Genomic DNA, 23,024 nt, shown 5'->3' on the forward strand with positions numbered 1-23,024 from the left:
GGATTTTAAGCCTACTGAAACAACTGGAGTGTATTTCTACAGTACTGAAACAAAGAGAATCATTGTATTCGTTTTTAAGCAGTTGGGTTAATGTGGTAAAGTATTAAAGTTATTGTGCTACTCTGTATTTTTAATGAAGAAATACAAGGTGTAAGTATTTCCCTCACTAGTCTTGCTGTCATGTGTCTTTTGTAACTACTAAAGTTAATCTGCCCAAATACAGGGGACATCAACTCAATTCTTTGGCTCCTTGGGCATCAATATGGTTTAACCAATATGTTTTATGTTGTTTTTTTCTCTTTTTTCTTTTTTTAGAATGGCAGATTGATCACAGCAGTATCAAACAACACTGTTCAGATACACACATTTCCTGATGGAGCTCCAGATGGCATCCTTACACGTTTTACCATGAACGCAAACCACGTTGTGTTTAATAGTGATGGTACCAAAATTGCTGCTGGATCTAGGTAATGTGTAATAAGGAAAGGCATTGCTGTCATTCAGAGTGTGGCAACTTCCTCACACAGTGATTTTTATCAATGGGATTATTAATCCACATACCTCTGAGGGTTTTAAAGGGGTGGGGGAAGGAATGAAAAGAACTGTTAAGCAGCAATTCTCTGGGAGGCATTTGATCCACTAAATAGTTTTAAGAGGAAGCGTGGTGTTGTGAAATAATTCCTTCTCTCGAGGAGCTTTGAATGTTTTCAGCTTTCAGTCCTATAATGCGAAAGCACAAGTGTTCGCCCATATGGATCTCACTGCAGCATCAAGGATTTTGTTACTGTGTGCTAAAGATAATGTCCTGTCTTCAGCATTGTAATGTGGCAAATGTATGCACATATGCAGAAGTTGGCTGAGTTCTGATCTGATGAGATTTTTAGACGCTGTAGCTAACCCAGACTGCCTGCTTGCTTCTCTGTTGGAATTTGTCCTCCATCCGTGCAGCAGAGTGGGCTGAATGTCACATCTGCTGTCTGCCTCCTGTAAGTGTGAACTGAACTAGAAAGCAGTTTGGATCAATATGCTGGGCTGTAAAGACTGGCAGCTGCAGAGCAGACATGCCAGCTCCCCCAAAAGTGGGAGACCGGACAGCTGGGGACAGTAACTGCTCTAATCTCCAAATCTGACAGAAATCATGAACTTGGGCTCTTTGCCAGTGCTCATTTCTGAGGGAGCAGCTCTGCCCCAGGATATGACTTTGATTAGAGAGATAAAGCAGACAGCAAATTCCTTCCGCTTCCAAAAACTTTCACTCCAAAATCAGTACTTTGACAGCCTGGTCAGGGCATGAGAGACAAGATGCTGTAAAACTGAGCTCACCCCTTGATGAGATTGTCTGTAACACACTGCAGGAGGTTGACATCTGTGCTATAGGGGAGTACAGCTAAGAAGAACTGCTTAATAAAAATTATCTTTTGATGAAGATAATCTGTCTTTGCTCTTGTTATAACAAACTTTGAGATTCGTCTCCTTTAGGTCGTACTTCCCAGCAGATAACTAGTGTCCAATTTAATGTTGATTACTGCAAACAAATACTCTGTCACCAGTGATACCGACATTAATGCTTTTATCTCTGTGCCATCGTAATCTACAGTGACTTCATGGTCAAAGTGGTGGAGGTGGCTGATAGCAGCAAGCAGCAAACGTTCCGAGGACATGATGCTCCTGTTTTAAGCCTGTCTTTTGACCCTATGGATATTTACCTGGTAAAAATACTTGTTTACTTTCTACCTTGAATTTCCTTTTCCCCATGAGGGGAAAAAAATAACACAAGTATTTTTGAGTAAAATGAACAAACAAAATCAACAGTGAGTGGACACATAAATCTTCATTTCAGTTAACTACTGAAATTACCTGGAATTACCAAGATGATTTGACAGAAAGTTTTAAGTCCTAAAACAGTTTAAACAAGGAAACTTTCTTTTTTAAAAGTGCTTATGCATTCTATATCTCTATTGTTGGTTATAGGATTTTTTAATTTCATTGCATTTGTTTCTCAATGTCTTTAGTTCATTTGCAAAACTCTCTTCCATAGACATCAGCAAGCTGTGATGGTTCTGTCCGAGTATGGAAAGTGGAAGATCAGGTAAAAGGCATTCCTTTCTGAGTTGAGTGTTTCATAGGAAAACAGGGATTTCACAGACAGCGATAAGAATTGGACTGAAATAACCCTTCTGGAATAAATGCTACCTATCTTTTTATATGTTATCAGTAACAGCTGATAGTATTTACAAAAACTGTTTATGTAGGGAAGTTCGTATGCATATAAAAGAGTAGCTGTACTCTAAAACACCTGAAAGGAGACTTGCAGGTTTTTTTTAGTAAGAAATTTGACTGTATTTTATAGAATGCTTTTATCTATTTTTGGGACAAATTCCAAGCCGGAGCATGAAATGCTGCCTGGACTCTGGGCTGTTGTCCTGTGGAATCCCTGATTAGTTTTTCTTTCTGTCCATCTTTCTTAATTGGTCAACATTGTCCTCAGCATATTCAAAAATAACCCTCTGTGCAAAGGTAACAACATCAGATTCCTATTTTTCTTAGAATCACAGAATCATGGAGTGGTTTGGGTTGGAAAGGGCCTTAAATATCATCTGGTCCCTATTCCCCTGCCATGGGCAGGGATACTAGGGTTTCAGATTATCACTTGTTGCTTTCAGGGTTAAGGAGTAAACTTTATGCTAATAAACTGTTGTCTAGGTGTGTTTTGTTTTCATTTACCTTTCCTGTGCTTTCTGTGAATTACTGATCAATTTTCAGACTAGTGGCTTCTTTAATGGGTTTAGGAAGGGGTTTAGATTTCTCATGCCTTTGTCTCTTCTTACTGGTGACAGGTGAATGGATGAGGGGAAATGGCCTCAAGTTGCACCAGAGGATGTTTAGGTTTGATATCTGGAAAACCTTCTTTACAGAAAGGGTTCTTAAGTACTGGAATAGGCTCCACAGGGAGGTGGTTGAGTCATCCCTGGATGTGTTTAAAAACTGTTTGGATGGTGGTGCTCAGGGACATGATTTAGCAGGGGGTTGTTAGAGGGTAGCATGGTTAGGTTGTGGTTGGATTCAATGATCTTCAAGGTCTTTTCCCACCCGAGCAATTCTGATTCTGTGATTCCGTGTTCAGTGGGTTGATGCCCATTTTTCTTTGGTAGGGGTCTTTGTGCACAGTGGCTCTTTCATCTCTCTTGCTCTCTGCCTATGGCACCCAAACTTAGTTTGCCAAGGACTCAAGGTACAGCTTATTGCATTTCAATCTTTTATTTGTGGAGATGAGGCCATGTTATAGTGGGTAAAAGGCTATGGAGAGGGAACTCAGTATGCCATTCTTTAGAAACAAAAAACAGCAGCAAAAAAACCAAACCCACCGCAAACTTCACATCAATTTCTCACAAAAGAGAGATGTAAATCACAGATTGGAGGACATATTTTTTAAGAAATACAGTCATTGGGCTTAGCTTAGCAATATTTGTGCCAAATAGTTTGGGGCATATAAGAAATAAGATTTATGAGCCAACTGTCTCTGCTGGCCTTGCACTCTATGGAGCCTGAGAAGAAGGTTTCAAGTGAGCACTGTAATAAAGCTGTTCTGCAGATACACGTGGGATTATTTTTGCTGAATGCTGTTATTCACTGGACTAAGTATCCATGCAGAATTATTCCTGTAAGTATACTTGGGAATGTGCTTTGCTCGTGCAATTGCTGCTTTTTCAAACAAAGACATACTTCTAATGTGAATTTCAGACTGACAGTGGGTGCCTTTTGGGGCACTTAGGCTAACTGTGTCCTGAGGCTGTGGCAGTAATGTATGTCATCTGTGCTGTAATAGGAGAACTTAGCAATTCATTCATCTTTACATTGCTTTTGTAAGATTCAGGCTGCACCTTGCTGCAGTCAGTCTGGATTTGACAAGAGCAGTTTGGCCAGATTTCTCTCTTTGTAACCTAAATGTATGAGCTCTTTTGTGTTGTACTTCATTAAAAATACTTCTGCTATAATCTTAACTTGTAAGTAGTTGCACTATAGTTAAATATTTTCAGGTCTACATTGACAAAGTATTTTTCAGTGTTTTTGGATATATATATTGAAGGAGTAGGCACCTGTATGAAAGAGCTTATTTCAGTTGTAAAAATTATGGTTTTTTTCCTTCTAGCTTTATTCACCCTTTTCCTTTAAGGGCTTTTAAAATACAGTAGATTTTCACAGAACTGCAGAACTCACTTTTGCATATTTTGTTTTCAGACATGTGTGACAAACTGGCCACTGCTGCAGAAATGTAATGATGTGATAAATGCTAAATCGATATGCAGGCTCGCCTGGCAACCTGGCAGTGGCAAGGTAAGTGGCAGATTGTTGTAGCCACATCTTAATCCTTCGTTTCTCTTTGTACAGTAGAATTCAATCCAGGCAAGTCCAAATTCCAGCTCCAGAGAGTAAGGAAAATACTGGGGGTGAAGTTCACTTTTAGGAAAAACAAAAACTTGGAAGTGTTTGCTCGCTGAAGTGCCAGACTATGCTTGGCAGTTGTCCATCTGTCAGCCCAAAACAATGTTAAACAGTCATGTTGTGCTGAGTAGGAAGGAACATTGTGCATGAGGGAAATGACCTAATTGTTCACAACTGAGCGTCAAAGGAGTTCAGTCTTTCTCTTGGTAGACTTTGTCAATTAGTAACCTTGCTCTGCAGATGTCACCTAAGTAGTCAACTGTTCTGTCAACTGACTTAGTGGAAGGTATCCCTGCCTGTGGTAGGAAGGTTGGAACTGGGTGATCTTTATGGTCCCTTCCAAACTAAATTGTTCTATGATTCTTTTCAACTGAAGAGCAGAGTTAGTGCTGCTGTGGGTAAAGGTAGTTCTGACAATAATACATACTATATATCCAGTGCATTGTACCTGTACAGATGCAAGAGCACTATATACATATCACTTACCATAGAATGCTGGAGGAGGGAAGTTTGCATAGCTGTATAGATGTCTCTATCATATAACCTAGAGCACACCTGCCCTAGCTGGTAACACAAAGGAGAGAAGACCAGATAGATTCAAACCTGTATGAAATGGGACATGCCACGCTATACTTCAAGTAAAGGACAGAGAATTGAGCAAAAAGTGGTAATTTGGGAAAAATTGCTTGGTGGGTTCTGTTCTTGCCTGCTGTCTGAAAGGATGAATAATAGGTTCTGCCAAACTATTGACACTTTAGTGTGCAGGGTCTGAAGAGTGTTTTCCAATGGTTTCTCACAGTTCTCACTTGAGTAATCCTGTTTCCCCAATGTAGCCTTTTGTGAGCTCTGTCTGTGCTTGTCCACTCTCTGAAATACCGAGCATTATGGTAACTCTTCTGTGGGAGACAGAATGTCACTTAAAGCACAGGTTACTTTGTACACATATTGCATAAAAACACACACTTTAATGTTTACATGAGTTCTTCACACAGACGTGCCAAATGTAGTCAGCTGCTTTGTTCCTATTATAAAGCAGATTACTAGAAATCTCTAAGACAAAAGCAAACAAAACAACTAACACACAAATCCTATGAAGTAAGCAGGCAGTAACTGTTGTGCAGGTTTGTGAAATACCAAATGAAATATTTCAGGAATTAGCTGTTCAAAATGAGATTTATAGAGAAAGTAATCTGATAAAAAGATGTATGGAGAGGAAAGAAGAGGGAGAACATAAGATTTGTGCTCAGAGCACTGAAATTTATTTATGCCTGTTTCTTAGCTGTTACATAAATAAGAACTTAGAAGCTTATGTTGCAGCTGTCATCCGTTTTCTGCCAGAAATAAATGAAGATTAAAATAAAAACAAACATTCCTTGCTGTATTGCATATGGAAAGCATTAAAGAACCTTGTAATTCAAGATTATTTCAGCATTCTTTACTTTCTCAGTTGGCATTACTAAGATGCTAAAAGAACTGTTGGATATGTAGGCAGACCCTACTGTAATACTTTTGAATGAAGAAGCTATGCTTTTTGCTTGAATGTTTTTCTTGGAAGATAACTTGTTCTAAGTCGCCTAATTCTTGTTTCCTCTCAACAGCTGCTGGCAATTCCTGTAGATAAAGTTGTTAAACTGTACAAAAGAGAAACCTGGGATAATCAAGGTGATCTGTCAGATACTTCCATCACACAGGTAGGCACATAAAACAGCTGCTTGCTAAATCTTCCATACTCTTAGGAGTACTCTAAGGCTTTGTGTTAATTCTTTTCACTGACTTGAAAACGTACTCCAACTGGGCTGCTATTAAGATACACAATGCAGAATTTGATTTTAATTTATGAAAATGTGTTAATTAAAGTATGTACTGAGTATGTATTAAGTATGTTCAGCATTGAGTTTGCCAAACCTACTCTGTTTCTGTCTAAATGTCTAAGTCACGTGGTTTGTTGTGACATGGTTTGTCGTGATAGCATTTAGTGACAGAAGAGTTCTGAAGGAGAGTTAAGAGTGCTGCCTTTAAAGAATGGTTTTGCTGGGAACTTTCTGAAGGCAGCTCTAGTTTGGGAAGCTGGATGTCATTTGCTAGAGATATATATTTTTTTCTTCTAGAATGTCCATTTTATGCTTCAGAATATGAATGCTTTGTGTGCATTAGTAATACTTTTTCTCCCTATAATTTTCCCTCTTTCCTAGCCCTTGAATGTTGTGGTGTGGTCTCCTTGTGGGCGATACCTGGCAGCTGGAAGTGTGAATGGGAGTATAGTGGTGTGGAAGGTGGAAACCCGAGAGTGCATAGAGAGGTATGTAGTGATGTTCCACAATCCCCTAAATTCATACTTGTTGTTAAAATAGAACTGTTATATCTCCTCCATAAAACATACTTGTGCAAATTGAGAACTCTATTGAAAAGTCTAATTGAGATGTACAGGGTAAAACAGTAACCTTTCTGCTAAAGTTCCACTGCAAACTGTACAATCACAGGGTATCACTTGCTGGAAGGGACCCACATGGATCATTAAGCCTCAGCCCTTTGCCTCCACGCAGCACCATCCAAAATCACCCTATGTCTGAGTGCATTGTCTGAATGCTCCTTGAGCTCCAGCAGCTTGTGGCCATGCCCACTGTCCTGGGGAGCCTGTTCCATGCCCACCACTCCCTGGTGTAGAACCTTTCTCTAACCTCTACTTGACCCTCCCCTGATGTAGCTCCATGCTGTTCCCTTACGTCTCATTGCTGTCATTGGAAAGCAGAGATCCCAATCCACAGCTCCTCCTAATTTAGTGTCATGCACAAACTTAGCTACTCTGCATTTGAGTGTGTCCAGATCATTTATAAAAAACAGTGAAGAGAGGAACTATAGCCCTTTGAGTCTGAGCCATCAGCCAATTGTTCACCCTTTGTGTTCTGTACTTGTCTAGCTGTGTGTTGGGCATTTCTTCAGAAGGATAATGTGAGAAACAGTATCAAAAACTGCTTAAATCAGTAAAGATCACATCTATTGGCTTCCTTTTGTCAACTAGGTAAACAACCTTTTCATGAAGGGAAATTAATTTTATTAAGCAGTACTTTCCCCTTTAAGTCCACGTTGGCTGTGACCAATGACTACATTGTCTTTCAAGTGTTTTTCAATAACTCCCAGAATAATCTCCATAATTTTACCAGGCACTGAAGTGAGACTGACAGGCCTGTAATTACCAGGGTCTCCTTTTTTGTGCTTCTTTAAGACTGGGATATCTGCCAGCTTCTGGGACCTCTCCAGATTTCCAACACCATTGAAAAGTATTTGAGAGAGGTCTCAGGCTGATGTCAGCCAGCTCTCTCAGTACCCCTGGGATGAATCCCATTGAGTCCCATAGTCTTATATACATTAGGTAGAGCAGCGAATCCCAAATAAATTTGGGGTTGGCTGGGATTTTATTGTTACTACAGGTCACAGTCATCCAACTCAGGATTCTGAGGGTTCCAAAACCCAAAAAGCAACTTGCGTTGGCCGGGAATCGAACCCGGGTCAACTGCTTGGAAGGCAGCTATGCTCACCACTATACCACCAACGCTGTGCTGTGCTACCCAGAACTCCAGGAGGCAGCAAAATACTTAAACTAAAAAAATCCCATCGATCTGATCTTACAGAGGATCTCTGTAAGCACATCAGGAGAGAAGGATAGCACTAGCAAGCACAGGTCAGAAGAGTGATGTCTGGTCTGGCTGGTCCCTGCTGTGATGCAGGGTCGCTATTCAGGCTAGGCTTGAGTAAGGGAGCAAGAGGAGGGCTCTTTCCTTATGCAATTTGGGTGAGGCATGCTAATACCTAATTTCATGTGCTGATGGGTATTCAAGGGCTGCCACGTCATTCATGTGTTCTGCCAGGAAGCAGCTTCCACTGATGTCTGTCAGGGAGGAAAGTGGCACTGCTTTGCCTTCCCCTACCATACATAGTGTGCATAGCTAAAAGAATCTAGAAGCATTTCAAAGGCAATATTTATTATGTTTTAATCTTCTAATAGATTAAAGTTTTGATGGAAACAGATCTTCAAGTTACAGAGTTCAAGATTGGTGGCAGTAAGATGCAACTAAAGGAGAAATACTGACATGTCAGTAAGTCAGACAATCTGTAGGCAGAAAATGGACAAATAGAACTTTATCTTGGTTAGTTACAGTGAAGAACAGAAGGGAGGCTTTATCTGTCTGAATATCTTGAGTCAGAAACGTGATTGTTACTCTAGTGCATATGTAAGGCTTTAAAGACATCATGTAAATAATTCATGGCTGGATTGTTTTGTGAGAATAAAGGGAGGAGAAGATAAAGGACTAAATCATCAATTCGGTACAAGAGAAACAGCTGAATGTTCTTTTTATAACTGGATGGTTCTGGAACATATTGTCTGCTGGGGAATTACTTTGTATTCTGCAAGCATCAGGAAGCTGTTGTTTTATGAATATGATTCTGATTGATTTTAAAGCTTAAATAATTTCCTCCATAGAACAGGAAGATCTGCTGTAACTTTTAGGGTAGCTATTTATTCCAAAGGTAACTTATTAATATATTACCTGTGTCTATATATATTTATGTTATTTTCACCAGTATTACCAGTGCTCACAATAACCCGAAGGTGTTTCTGCTCTGAGAGTCTTAATAAAAAGAGGAAATTTTCATCTTCTTTTTAGAATGAAGCATGAGAAAAGTTATTCGGTTTGCGGACTGGCATGGCATCCCAAATATGAGCAAATAGCTTATACAGATACTGAAGGAAATCTGGGATTGTGGGAAGATATCGGTGTTGGAAAGAAACCAAACGACAAGGTGATCAGCACCAATTATTTCTTACATTCAAGTGATAGTTTATGTCATCAAATTGCATGAAATGTTCTCTACCGAGTGTTGAAAGTTCTCTCTTGTGCACAAATTCATTCCTTGAATTCCATATTCAAAAGATTTAATCATAGAATCACACAATGGTTTGGGTTGAAAAAGGACCAGAGCGTCTTGTTCCAACCCATCAGCTCAGGTTGCTTGGGACCCCATCCAGCTCCAGGAATGGGGCACCCACAGCTCTGGCAGCAGTGCCAGGGTCTTGTCGCCCTCGTAATTAAGCATTTTTTCCTACTATCTAATCTATATCTACCTTCTGTTAGTTTGAAACCATTACCCCTTCTCATATCACTGCACTCTGATAGAGTCCATCTCCAGATTTTCCATAGGCCTCCTTTATATACTGGAAGGAATTAGAATTGCTAATAATATAAAAATAGTTAATAGTTATCAATTGATAATTAATTATAATTGATTACATGGTTTTAGGTTGCCAATACTGTGACAAAAGACTATGAAGATCTCTTTGATGGAGATGATGATGACTATTTAAATGGAGATATGATTGAACCACAGTCTTCCCCAAACGCTGGAGCTAATGAAGATCATGGTGATGATGATGACCTTATGCCAACGTCAGGCCATCCAAGAAAGGCAATCATTGATGATGATGATAACTCATTAGGTACAGAATAAACTGATTTTCCAAAGCTCTATAGTGCTGTTATTGAAAGTTTCGTAGCATCCTTTCTTGGCATCATCTATTAACATACATTCTGTCTTATTTTTCCAGACAAATTTTCACTGTTTTAATATTTTTACCTATTTTCTGCTGCAAGAATAATACTTGGAAGATATCAACATATATGTATGTGTTTTAAACTTTTAGATATTGGTATGATAAAAGCTAATTCCAATCTACTTGAAAAGGAGGAGGATGATGATGATGATCAGATCGGTGGCTTTAAAGCTTTGCCAATGTCATCTACACAACAACCTTTCTATGATGGGCCAAGACCAACCCCCAGGCAAAAGCCCTTCCAGCCTGGTTCCACTCCTGTACATCTCATGCATCGGTTCATGGTAAATCTCACTTCTGTGTGGTTATGTAGATGTAGTTGCTTTCTTAATATTGTCCTGGTTTTGCTCAATCTTAATCTGATCTTTCCCAAATCTACATTTGTATGTTATGGTTTTGTTCTTTTTCTCTAATGGTTCACAGTGTGAAGCTAATGAGTAAAAACTATGCTTTGTGTTAATGCAGACTGCATAGTTTTATGCCTTATGTTTTGGTTGCTTTTGATGTAGAAGTAAATATTTGGCTCCAAGACAGCAATGCATTTTGTAGCTGTGCTGCGGAAGTCAAATGAGTCTGTTTTGAACTTCCTTTTTAGTCAGAATTTGTGGCTATTTTTGTGCTTTTAAGACTTGTACATTTGTCATTAACTATTTCTTTATAACTGCAAGTTGTTGATGTTTTATTTTCTAAGGAGAAATATGGCTAAGCAATGAGAACAAAACTGTTTTTTGACATAATTGAGCTGTTTTAGAAACTACTGGACCTGTCTATGTATCTCTTCAGCCTTCCTCCCCTTTCCTACCTAGCAGTGGTTATCTTACAGTAGGCTGTTTGAAGGCAGTCAATATGATGGATGACTTTATTATTTCTTTTTAATAGGTTTGGAATTCTGTTGGTATCATTCGTTGTTACAACGATGATCAAGACAATGCTATTGATGTAGAATTTCATGATACCTCCATACATCATGCCACACACCTCCCTAACTCCCTGAATCACACGATGGCTGACCTCTCTACTGAAGCTATTTTGCTAGCCTGTGAGAGTACAGAGGAACTCGCAAGGTAAGCCATGGCTTTGCTCTGTCAAACTCATAGTATGGAATTACATTTACTATGTTTCATATATCTCAGCTTTGATCACTTTATTTGAGGTTTTTGGCTTGTGATCTTGCTCTTCTGTCTATAGGGCCACTTTTGAGGAGGATTTTTCACCTCCACTCATGTGCAATCTTCGAGATACTTAAGGATGCATTTTGTTTCCTGTGGATTATCTTCAAATCCTTTTTTTCCCTTTTCACAAATACGTATTTACTAGAAAGTGCATGCATTGCGAGCTCAAAGGAAATTGTAAACCTGAACAATAGTCTTCCAGTCTGCTCAGATGGATGATAAATTGTGAGGTCTGTGCTATTTCTTTTCATAGCGTTGCTAAGGGGAGATGTTTGGAGATACCCACAGTCTTATGAGAAGAATTATAATGTGAAGTGTTTAAGAACATTTAAGAGCAGCAATACTATCGCTGTTTTTTGGGGTTTTTTTTGGTAGGAAAATCTTGAAGGAAGAACTTTTTGCTTATTCTGGCATGTACAGCACTGGGAAAGGCTGAAAAACAGTGTTTGCCTTTGAGAATATTATTTGTATGTATTGAATCTACAGTGCTGGAGTTCAAGTTGGTTCTTCAGTTTTTGAGTAGTAAAAGCAGGGATTTGCAAATAACCCCTTGTGATCTGTAGGGTGACATTGTTCCTTTCCATGAGAGTCACACATTCCAGGTCTCTGATGAAAACATGTTATGTTGGTGTAGTTGAAGAGCATGGTATGTTTTCAGATATTTTATTTATTTATTTTCTTATTGAAATACTTACCTGTTGTTCTTTTACTCTCTTTCAGCAAGCTCCACTGCATTCATTTTAGCTCCTGGGATGCAAACAAGGAGTGGACAGTAGACATGCCAAAGGATGAAGATATTGAAGCTATCTGTCTAGGCCAGGGCTGGGCTGCTTGTGCCACTAGTGCCTTGCTGGTTCGACTGTTTACAGTTGGAGGAGTTCAGAAGGAGATATTCTGTCTCCCAGGTCCAGTGGTGTGTATGGCAGGACATGGAGAGCAGCTGATGATTATTTATCACAGAGGTATTTCTCCCTTTTGACCTTTTATTTTTTGAACTGAGTTTGTGCTTTCATTCCTTGTCTGTTATTGGCTTCAAATGCTGTATTTGTCATCAGAAGTATTTTGCTTTTCCCTCTTGTCTTCTTGATGACAATTATACTGTTACAGCCTGTAGGCCTTTGGCATCTGACAGTAAGGCATATGTTTTATATTGGGATGCCTAAATTAATTTGTGGGGAATGAGAGAATTTCATAACAGTAGCACAAATAGATTAAACGTAGGTTTCAGTCATGCCATGATGAATTACTCGAGGAAATTAAGGGACTAGTTGTTATGCATGCTTTGTATGTCCAAAGTGACAGTCTCTTGTCTGGTAGTCTATTCATGAATAACATTGCCCTAGACTTAGGTTTTGATTCAGAAGTTACCTAAATTTAGCCAAGAGACAAGACCATTTGCTTTCTAACATAGTCTTTGAACAACTTCTTCCTAGGTACTGGATTTGATGGAGACCAATGCCTTGGAGTACAGCTGGTGGAGCTAGGAAAGAAAAAGAAACAAATTTTGCATGGAGACCCTCTTTCTCTTACAAAGAAATCCTATTTGGTGTGGGTTGGATTCTCAGCAGAAGGTATGAAATAAAATTAAATGCAAATTAAATTAAATGCAAATAAAATTAATTGAAGTCCTGAACTGGAATCAGTTCCCTGGCAGTAGCACTGGCTTTCAGAAGGTGGCGCTTCTTTCTAAGGAAAGCAGTTTCCCAGCAAGGTTGCACTGTTCGGATGAGAGGATATTGAATTTGAGTTATGTAAAACGTCATTTCCCAGCAGTATCCACCAGTTCAAACTCAGCCACGTCATAATTAGTTGCCTGTCAGATTAATGGTCTGCATTTGTATCCAACAGGTACCCCGTGTTACGTGGATTCTGAGGGAATTGTGAGGATGTTGAACCGAGGAGTTGGGAACACTTGGATTCCAGTGTGTAACACACGAGAGCATTGCAAAGGAAAATCTGATCATTACTGGGTTGTTGGCATCCATGAAAACCCCCAGCAGCTCAGGTCAGATATGCCCCAAAGGGAATGCTCCGTTTGTTACCTCCTACTAAGAGAAACTGGAAATAAGTTTTACTAAAACAGATAACTGTACACTGTAATAAATTTAGTTCATGAATGTGGTTCAGCATGGATGTTTCATCACTAGGTTTATTTTGAATTAACTCTTAGTTTTATGATGTGTAACAAACTAATATTAGCTTCCTCCCTTGGCTGACAGGCATATGTGCTTTGTTATGAAATCATGTCTCTGATGCAGGCATATTTGTCAGACTGCACTTTGCTTATGGTTGCTCTTAGGATTCTCCTTCTGCTGTTCATATATATTTTTTAAGTTTCTGAGTTTATAACTATACTTTTCCCTTTTGTCCCTTTGAGAAGACTCAAGTCACTAACCTACATTCTTAGGCACAGATAAATAAGAACAATCTGGTATTGTGTTAATATTTAAACTGTGGCCACAAAGAAAGATTTTGGGAAAGTGCTGATGTGCTCAAATAGTTCTTTAGCTGCGAGTGAGCCATTACTTTAAGATGTGAGTATTCCTCTTAGTTTTAACAAGCATCAGAGACACTTAGTTGCCAAACCCCATTGAAGATAAGGAGGGGGGAGGGTTATTGTAGGAACAACATGTGCCCTAATCAACATGGATTGCCAGAGCACTAATGCTTCCTGTTCTTTTTCCCCTAGTGTTTGAAACATTAGCTTAGAGCTATGAAACCAGACATTTTTGTCAATGCTTGTTGGTGCTGCTGGAAACACAGCTCTTCTCCAATCAATGTTCTGCTTAAGTGATAGTTACCAGAGCACTAGTTTAATGAAGCATTAAGACCGTGTTGTTAGTATATGTACATCTGCATGCCCTACCTTTTTTTTTTCCCTCTGTGTGCCTAAATACAGCACTGTTAAATCCAAAACCTCCATCAGAATAAGCAGTTGATGTGCCTGCTCTTTTTCCAGTGGCCTTTTGTTGTTTGGTAGATTCTGCATTTAATAAACTGCACTTACATTTTGTAATTGCTGTCAAATTGCGTGTTGTGTGAGATAGAGATCTGCGTCTGTTCTGTGCCATGCTTGGTGTTTCTGATGTGAACAAGAGCAGCATGCATCTTGCTGCTTTCAAAATCTTTTATTGGTTGCAATGTGAAAATAACCCTTTAGAGTGCAATCTTACATCTTGCTATATTTAAGTCAGTAATTTAATTACTACTTTTTAAAGACTAAATCCTCTTAAAGTATCTTGCTTCTTAGGAGACATGGTTTAGATGATGAGGATTGCATCTGCTTTTTGTTTCCCACGTCTAGGTGTATTCCTTGCAAAGGAGCCCGATTCCCTCCAACGCTTCCACGTCCTGCAGTGGCAATATTATCTTTTACGCTCCCTTACTGCCAAGTTACAACAGAAAAGGGGCAGATGGAGGTATGGAATGATGTTGAGAACACAGTTGATAGTCTTAGACATCCGCATAGCAGGGATTATACAAGATTTCTATTAATCATCTCTGCAAGGAAGAGAGTGGTACAGGCTCTGCATAAGGCACCTGGCTAAGGAGGTTATCTGAGTTCAGGCTTTTGTGTGGCTTTTTCTGTTTGTTTTGCTTTACAGCTGGTTCTAGAAGAATACCTAATGAGGCTGTTAGAGTTGACACAAGGTTTATACTTACAGATAATCTCATTCTGACCAATAAGGGAGAACATGTAGAAAAGTAAATCAATTATCCAGTTTTTAATTAATTTAAGTAATAAGATGTTGTGGGGGTTCAGCTGTAGTACACGAACTAGAGATGAACATGAAATGCTGGCCTCAAATGTAGAGCCTGTCTAGTGCTGTTGGAAGTTTATTCTCGTTGATAGAAGTGTAAAGAGTTTCAATAAGTACTTTGCTTTTATGAACTCATTTTAATTCATGTCAAAGATTTATTATTAATTTATTCTTTATTCTTTTAGTTTGCTGTGGGACAGAAGTTACAAGATAAAATGATCAATTTGTTCTAGAACTGCCTATGCCAGTAGCAGTGTCTGAGAATCATCCTACTGAAAGCCTGTGGTGCAAATGGAATTTAGAATATGTGGAGTCTGTTCAGATCAGTTTGCAAATGGATGTTAGTGTGGGCTGTTTATCCTCACTAGGCATTGGCATTTCAGGAGAGTTGTCTATCTCTCACCATCATTATAAAATGAAAAGATTTAAGAATGAATGATAAAATCCTTTGCAAGTTGTTAGGTGTTGAGCTAAGAGCTTCCTTATTTACCCCCACCTGACCTCCAGGATGTCTCTCTCTCTCTCTTTCTCAGGAGCAATACTGGCGTTCAGTTCTATTTCACAACTATGCGGATTACTTATCAAAGAATGGCTATGAGCTTGATGAAAATGCCAAAAGTCAGCCCGTGAAGGAGCAGCAGGAACTTTTGATGAAGTTGTTTGCTGTAAGTACAAGGAAATCAAAAAGAAAAATAATCCATGAAACTTTATTTTGAGTGGATGCCATTTGATTTTAATTCTGATGCGATGGAAGTTTGGCTCATCCAGTGAGCTCCCCAAATGCAATAAGAGGTGGATGGCAGTTCATGCTGTTATTGCTTATCACAGGGTAGAAAGAAGGAAGGCTTCTTAAACAGAAATAAAATCAAAAACAACCTTCTAAAAGAAGACTGATCATTTTTGGCAGTTTATCCTTATTCAGTATGTACATGAAACCTCATCATGTTCTGGCCCCGTAGTCTTCAGAGAGCTTTGCCACTGAAGTATGAAGCTCTCAAGGCTTTTCTCCTTTCAGCTTTCTTGTAAACTGGAGCGTGAATTCCGCTGTGTGGAACTTGCTGACCTCATGACACAAAATGTGGTGAATTTAGCCATCAAGTATGCATCCCGCTCTCGAAGACTAAATTTAGCTCAGCGACTCAGCGAGTTGGCTGTGGAGAAAGCAAGCGAGTTGGCAACAGCACTGGAAGATGAAGAGGAGGAGGAAGATATCCAAGCTCACACGAATGCTGGGTAATGCAGATTCCTGGGATTAAAAACTTGGGAATGTTTTTACTGATTTCTTAGCAGTGGCTTCAGAGGCAAAGTGGACCTGATTCTAAGTTACTCTGATTATTTTTTACTCCTGTTTTCTTCTAAGCTTTTGTTGTTTTGATTGACTACAATCCATCTTTTCTCTCTTTACATTTTACCTCTCTTTCATCCACAGCCCTTTTACTTCCCTCCAGCCCCCTCTTCTTTCATTACCTCAGGGTATCTCACTTTGTCTTATTCCCTCACCCTCTAATCCCAGCTCTTCAAAACAAGTGAAATATTACAGGTTTGCTCTGCGTTCATTTCTTTGTATCTGTGCTGCCTCCTGTACCTACATCTGTTTTATCTGGAGGCAAAAGAAGTTTATTTTCTTCTCTCTGTTTGTTGTTGTTGTTTTGAATTTGTTTTAGAATGTAGAACATACGGAAGAGCTGTGTGTTGTTGCTTGGCATCTGGACGGTGCAGTTGGAAGGAAGCAAGTAGCTAACCACCAGTCTGATAACACAGCAAAATGTCATAATGTTTTATCAGAAGCAATGTCCTCCCATAGCAATTTTCTGTATGCAATTGGTAACTTTTTTTTAAGCAAGAGGAAGCGATAAGCAGAGGGACTTATCTATAGCCTTTCCCTTTTCTCCTGTGTGAAACTGCATATTTAAAACTCCTTGCCAAATGGTTTGCCCCCTTCTGGAGCGTGAATGAGAGTTGCTATCCCATGTCTGCAACTTCAGCCACTCTGAGGGCTGAAATACATCACAGGCACTGGGCTGTTCTTAGCACCCAATCAACATAATCCTGGCATTCTAATTAAGAGAAATGAACCTTTTGTTTACATGTACATGCATTTCAGTAATCAGTAAAGAGGGAAATAAAAGAAATATACTATAATTTAGGAATTTAGAAAATAACCAGATTAAACATGAAAACCTGCTGCCTAAACTTCAGACTGAACACATGAGTCCCTGTTGTCACCTGCACATTTGTTTATGCAGAGAAGTAGCCTGGTATTGCTCATGATAGTGGAGACATTTATATTTAAATGGAGATTACAGAAGGTATCTTCTGTTTGTGTTTACCTTCCATGGCAAAGTGTCCTTAGCAGCGTTGTTGTGAGCTCTGAAGAAGGTGGCAAAAGCTTGCTCTTTCTGTTTGAGTGTTTGCTCTTGTGTGCAGAGCTGTTTGTAGTATGATGCAAGCACTTGTAGTGAGTGTGAGAGTCAGGCAGTTCCGTAGCTGTGTGGTCTGTCTTAGAGCTACATGAGCACCACTGCAAGTGCTTTGTGCTGAACAGAAGTGGTTAATTAAACTTTGTTTTTAGTAATCCTTGCATTGTAATCGGTGTAACAAATGCCAAATGTTATTCATCTTATTTCCTGAATTAGTTATGTAAGTTAGCCTTCCTTCATTTCAGCTTACTGTCTGAATGTGGTGAAGTTCCAGGCACCTCTTCCTTTCTGATGTATTCCTTCTGTTTAGTTACAGCACCTCTGCCACAGAGTGGGGCCGGCATCCAGGCAGAAGTGCTCAGCAGGACCAAGAGGTGGAAGAAGCTGAGGAAGCCGATGGGTATGAGGAAGCAGAAGAAACGCCTGAAGTGCCTAAACAGAGTAAGAAAAATCTGTTCTCTGAGTGGGCTGGAAGTTATAGAATCATTGGAGTTGGAAGGGACCTTTAAAGGCCATCCAGTCCAGCACTGCTACTATGAGCAGGAACACCTTGATCAGACCCCCATCCAGCCTGAGCTTGGATGTCTATGGGGCATCAACCACCTGTCTGGGAAACCTGTGCCTGTACTTCACTACTCTTATAACAAACTTCTTTCTGATATGCAGTCTAAATCTCCCCTCTTTTAACTGGAAACTGTTTCCCTTTGTCCTATCAAGACATCTTATCTAGATGTGTTTTTCACAGACTTGATAAGGAATTCTGGATGACTTTTAGTTTGGATAACTCAGCAGTATGTAGCACCAAACAAGCAATGGATTTTTCTCTATGTTTTTGATTTTTCTTTCTTTTTTTTTTTTACATAAAATTTAGGAAAGACAGGCACACACCACCTGACAAAGAAATGAGTTTCAATTTAGAAGCCATTTACTTAAGTAGAAATTAATAATTGCAACTGTATCGGGAGCTCTATTTTCTGCTGGCTACTTAGAACAGGCCTGGTGGTTTCTAATCTATCTTGACTTTTGCACATGAAAAAAATATGCAGCAGGTCTAACAGGGTGACACACAGAAACAACTGCCCATGAGCTTCCTGTTACCAGGCCTCCCTGCATGGTGGAGCCCATCAGATCAGGGTTTGTAGCCCAGCATGTGCCTGCAGTCACTGCAGAATAACAAAATGAATGTGTATCTCCTGCTCTGTCACAACTCACTTGTGTGTTGTCTGTAACTGTTTTAAGGGATCCCTAGTGAGGTTTTTTGTTGTCTAACACTGTTTCTAATGTACTAGGTCACTCTGTGATGCTATTATTTGATTTCAGTTCAAGTCTTGCAGGAGATGAACTGATGGACAAACAGTTCCCTGAGTATTCCCTCTTCAGCATCTGGGCTTTTACTTGTGAAAGAGTTGTCAGGCAGACTGCAGCATTGTGATGTTCGTGTCATTACCATTGGCAGATTGTTGGTTATTTTTCCCTTTTATTTTGTCTCCATTCAGCTCCTCATCTTTCCCATCCTGCTGAATGTTTCTATGTACTGAAAGTGTTCATCTGGGGGCTTTTGAGTGGTGATCTAGAGGAGAAAAGCAAGACGAGTTTAGTGGTTATTCTCATTTTACTTGGTCTGTGGGGTATGTTAGCTTCTTCCCTCCAAAAGAGGAGACAAAAGATGGAGGAATGGAATGATAGCTTTACCTAGAAAACAGATCTATTGCTTTCTGCTTTACTGTATTTATTTATTACTTTCTATAACATTGGCATATTTTATAGTTGTCTATCTTTTATTGTTTGGTATTTAGTTACAAACTCTGCTTCTCTCATTCAGACTTGACTAGTTATTCTAATTAAAGAAAATATGTTTAAGACATAAGTATACAACTCTTAACATAAATCCAGGTAAAGAAGATGGATGGCTTTGTAAAAGTGTGTGCACAATTTAGAAATAAATAGATATACTTTAAGATTCAGATTGGACTTCCTTGTGTGTTTAGGGTTTTGTTTTTAACTGGTTATATTATTACATTTTAACTGTGCCTTTTTTGTTTCAAAGGGACAAATCCTTTCTCCAAAGCAGCCTCTTCAGAGGTGATTACTCCTAAGTCTGGTGAGTAAATCTCCATTTATTATAAGAACTTTCCTATGCTTCACCACATCTGTTCCTGTTTTTATGTCCTCCCATTGCTACTAGAATGCAGTGCCTAACGGTGCTGTCAAGGAGTAACTTATGCTGATTGTTATTTTCACATTTTTAAGAGGTTCCTTATTCCTGTTGATGTCATCTTTACCTAATAATGCTCTTCAACACTATGCTGATAACCGTGCTTTTGCCAAGTGCTGAATCAGTTGTCTGCCTGGCTGTGTCCTGAAGGTGTTCTTTCAGACAGGGAAAAAGTAGAGCAATAATCATTTGATTTGTCTTCATAATTACAGATCTGTTCATGGATTTCACAGAGCAGAGTTAGTAACCCTGCCATAGGACTGTGATTCTGGTTTAACAGGCAGGGCAGAATACAGTCTCTTATTCTTCCTTGCTTCTTCCCTCCTGCCATCCTCCAGCAAGATAAATAGGAATGGAAACTGAGGAAATAATGGGTGTTCCTATGGATTTGTAATTGTAGATCCAGTGTGGTTTTTCTGGTGACTAATAAAAGCTGAGGATGTATAGTATAACCTTCATGCAGTTAACAAAGTGCTTTTCTTTTTATCCAAATGCTTTCAAGCTTAAGGGGAGTTCTTTGCTTTGGTGTGGGATAGCGGATACCTCTGATCTATTCATCATCTTTAATTTTCAACTAACAGAGGCTGAAACATGAAAAATCAGTGTTAGCCACGTTTTTTGCATATGAGGCTAATGATCTTTTATCTACTTATCTACAGTGTGTGTGTTGGATACACACATTTTTACACTCTTTTTTTTCTTTCCTATTAAATAGCTGTAATTGTATCAAGCAGCCAAGGACGAGTGAATCCCTTCAAGGTAAGAATCTTGAAGCTGGTTTGATTGTGATGTTCTGAAAATCACAGCAGATGATTCTATCTGAATTTATGGTACAACAACAACAGAAATCTTGGAAGGACAGAGGATAAAGAAAGTGTCTGTTTATTTGTTTTGCTAGGTGTCATCCAACAAAAAGGACCCACTGGTCCCCTCAGCGAATGTTCTAGACACTATGAGCAGATACTCAAAGAAAAATTCTAGCAGTCGAGCTGTAAACAAGCAGAGCTCCCCAGTTATAAAGCCTCTCATTCCCAAGCCAAAGTCCAAGCAGGTAACACTTCTGGTCTTTTCACATTGTTTCAATGAGCAAAAAACAAGTCAGTTGAGTTTCACCAGCTTTTATCAAATATGAAACCTGTTGATGTAGTAAATCATTGTAGATGGCAGTGTTCTTTTAAGATAATGCAGAAATTTATGTAAACACAGGGCAGGAATAAAAACATGTTGTTTCATTTGTAGAAATTACAGTGAATCTCCTGCTTTTATTCTAAATAATGTTAAGTTAATGTCTGCTGTGCTGAAGTCGAGTGGCTGATGCTACATTTTTGGATTAGTTCTTCCATTCATGGAAGTAGAATCATAGAATTACCCAGGTTGGAAAAGACCTCGAAGATCATGATTACTCGAAGAAACGATGACTGTGTCTTTAGGAAAAGCTTTGTGTTTTGTTAGGCTCTATGATGTGTGCTGTTTGAGGGTGGCATTGCTGCATTTTTTCATTCACTTCATTTTCTTTTTAATACACCAACTTCTCCAGGCTTCAGCAGCGTCCTTCTTCCAGGTACGTACACCAGGCTCCAGTGAAAAAAGACTGGGAGAAAGAGAAGAAAAAGCAGGGAATGAGTCCCCTGAGGTCCAAGTCACTGCACAGGACAACACTGAAAACAAAAGGTGAGCAAATTGAGGCTGCTTAATTCCATAGTCTGCTATTGATAGAACAGCAAGTCCAAAAAGACACTGGGTTAGCCAAGATGGTTTAATATCAAGGTTGAAGTTGTCATGTTTGTAAGTTTTCTTCAGAAGAACAGTGAACTAGTGCTGTTATTGTGACAATTTGATAACATGCTTATTACACACGTAGTGATAGAGCAGAGAAAGTTTCTGTTGCAGGACAAGGGGAAATGGTTTTAAGTTGAAAGGGGTAGATTTAGATTGGATGTCAGGGGGAAGTTCTTTACTAGGAGAGTGATGGGGTCCTGGAACAGGCTGCCCAGGCAGGTTGTGGATGCCCTGTCCCTGGAGGTGTTCAAGGCCAGGTTGAATGGGGCCCTGGGCAACCTGATCAACAATTTTTGCCTTAATAATGTTGAGACTGATAATGAACATTGAATGATAAGCTGTACTGCTGTACTATTTCCAAATATAGGGAAAGCTTAAAGTTCCAACACGTCTAGGCAAACTTAACATCTAGCTTTCAGATCTTTATACGTGGAAGTGTAAATGGTTAATTGTAATATAGGTACTGCTGGTTTGTTTTGTGTTGTGTATATTTGTTTGACAATTTTATTTATATACTTTTTAAGGAAAAAAAGAAAGCAAGAAACTGACATCACTTAAGCAATGTATCTTTTTCTAGCTATCACTCTTAATGCGTGTTATTCCTCTGGAGCAGATGTATTTTCCACAATCCCAGTCCTCACGAAACTTGCATTATTATAATGACTTTTCATTTAGACTTAATTTAACTGAGGAAGTCCAATGAAATTATTGTTCATTTGGACTAGTATTCTTTTCATTAGCCTTAACAGATAAGGTTCTAAAGCACGTGACAAAGAGAACTGTGAAAAAGGATTAGCTGAAACCTGCTAATATGTGCTCTATTTTTAGGCTGGGGAGACCTTGTCTGAGACGAAGAGAACCATAATGCTTTATCATTCTGAACCTGAAATGTTCATCTCCACATATATCACAGAATTAATAAAAATGCTTGGATTAGTCTTGCCTTGTCAGCATGTTCTGTTAGCATACTGCAGGAGGAGAAAGTGAACTTCTGACTATATATGCTTTTTCTTTTGAGCACAGAAAACCCTCTCCAGTGCTGTTTAGAAATGTTATTTTGCGGTGTGTGCTTTTCTTGTAACCTTCATTAACTGACATTTTTTCTGCGCTTGTTTTAGACCAAAGACAGGTTTCCAGATGTGGCTAGAAGAGAACAGAGCAAACATTTTAACAGATAATCCTGGTCTGAATGAAGCAGAAGTAATAAAAGAAGGCATGAGTCGGTTTAGAGTTCTGTCATCAGAAGAAAGAATGGTAAGAAATGTTCTCTCCCACCAAATTCTTCAATTATTTCCAGTCAGCACCTTTTTTTCCTTTAAATTCCACTGTTGTCCATCCTCAGGAATCTAAGTTTTGAATTGGACCATGATCTAAAACATAGATATATTTACTGCCCAGGGAGGTGAGGAGTTGCCATCCCTGGCAGTGTTCAAGAGGCATCTGGATGAGGAGCTACAAGAGATGGTTTAGTGGTTTGTTGTAGCTGTGGTACTGGGAGAATGGTTGGACTGGATGATCTTGTAGGTCCTTTCCAACCTTGTGATTCTATGATTCTGTGATGATTCTATGATATCTAAATAATAAATAAAAGCAGAAAGCTGCTTTCCCAGAATGGGACATCTGGGA

At 39.2% G+C, this 23,024-nt stretch overlaps 1 protein-coding gene and 1 non-coding gene across 4 annotated transcripts in view; one reads left to right on the forward strand and one right to left on the reverse strand.

Annotated features, from left to right (window-relative positions):
- The window catches only part of WDHD1 (WD repeat and HMG-box DNA binding protein 1), a 28,772-nt gene that overhangs the window by 4,391 nt on the left and 1,357 nt on the right, over positions 1-23,024 (forward strand). For all 3 annotated transcript variants that reach the window (XM_015865855.1, XM_015865856.2, XM_015865857.2), the window contains exons 4-25: positions 316-467; positions 1,598-1,709; positions 2,039-2,089; positions 4,240-4,335; positions 6,042-6,134; positions 6,636-6,742; positions 9,108-9,243; positions 9,742-9,937; positions 10,142-10,335; positions 10,931-11,115; positions 11,944-12,185; positions 12,657-12,794; positions 13,072-13,228; positions 14,528-14,642; positions 15,518-15,649; positions 16,000-16,217; positions 17,715-17,845; positions 19,452-19,505; positions 20,335-20,378; positions 20,518-20,670; positions 21,157-21,290; positions 22,517-22,652. In XM_015865855.1, the coding sequence (XP_015721341.1) occupies positions 316-467; positions 1,598-1,709; positions 2,039-2,089; positions 4,240-4,335; positions 6,042-6,134; positions 6,636-6,742; positions 9,108-9,243; positions 9,742-9,937; positions 10,142-10,335; positions 10,931-11,115; positions 11,944-12,185; positions 12,657-12,794; positions 13,072-13,228; positions 14,528-14,642; positions 15,518-15,649; positions 16,000-16,217; positions 17,715-17,845; positions 19,452-19,505; positions 20,335-20,378; positions 20,518-20,670; positions 21,157-21,290; positions 22,517-22,652 (2,976 nt within the window). The remainder of the gene's footprint in view (positions 1-315; positions 468-1,597; positions 1,710-2,038; positions 2,090-4,239; positions 4,336-6,041; positions 6,135-6,635; positions 6,743-9,107; positions 9,244-9,741; positions 9,938-10,141; positions 10,336-10,930; positions 11,116-11,943; positions 12,186-12,656; positions 12,795-13,071; positions 13,229-14,527; positions 14,643-15,517; positions 15,650-15,999; positions 16,218-17,714; positions 17,846-19,451; positions 19,506-20,334; positions 20,379-20,517; positions 20,671-21,156; positions 21,291-22,516; positions 22,653-23,024) is intronic.
- Positions 7,925-7,996, reverse strand: TRNAG-UCC. The gene has a single exon. It is a non-coding gene; the product is annotated as a tRNA-Gly (tRNA).

Source organism: Coturnix japonica, chromosome 5 (genome assembly GCF_001577835.2).
Source record: "Coturnix japonica isolate 7356 chromosome 5, Coturnix japonica 2.1, whole genome shotgun sequence".
Lineage (NCBI taxonomy): Eukaryota > Metazoa > Chordata > Aves > Galliformes > Phasianidae > Coturnix > Coturnix japonica.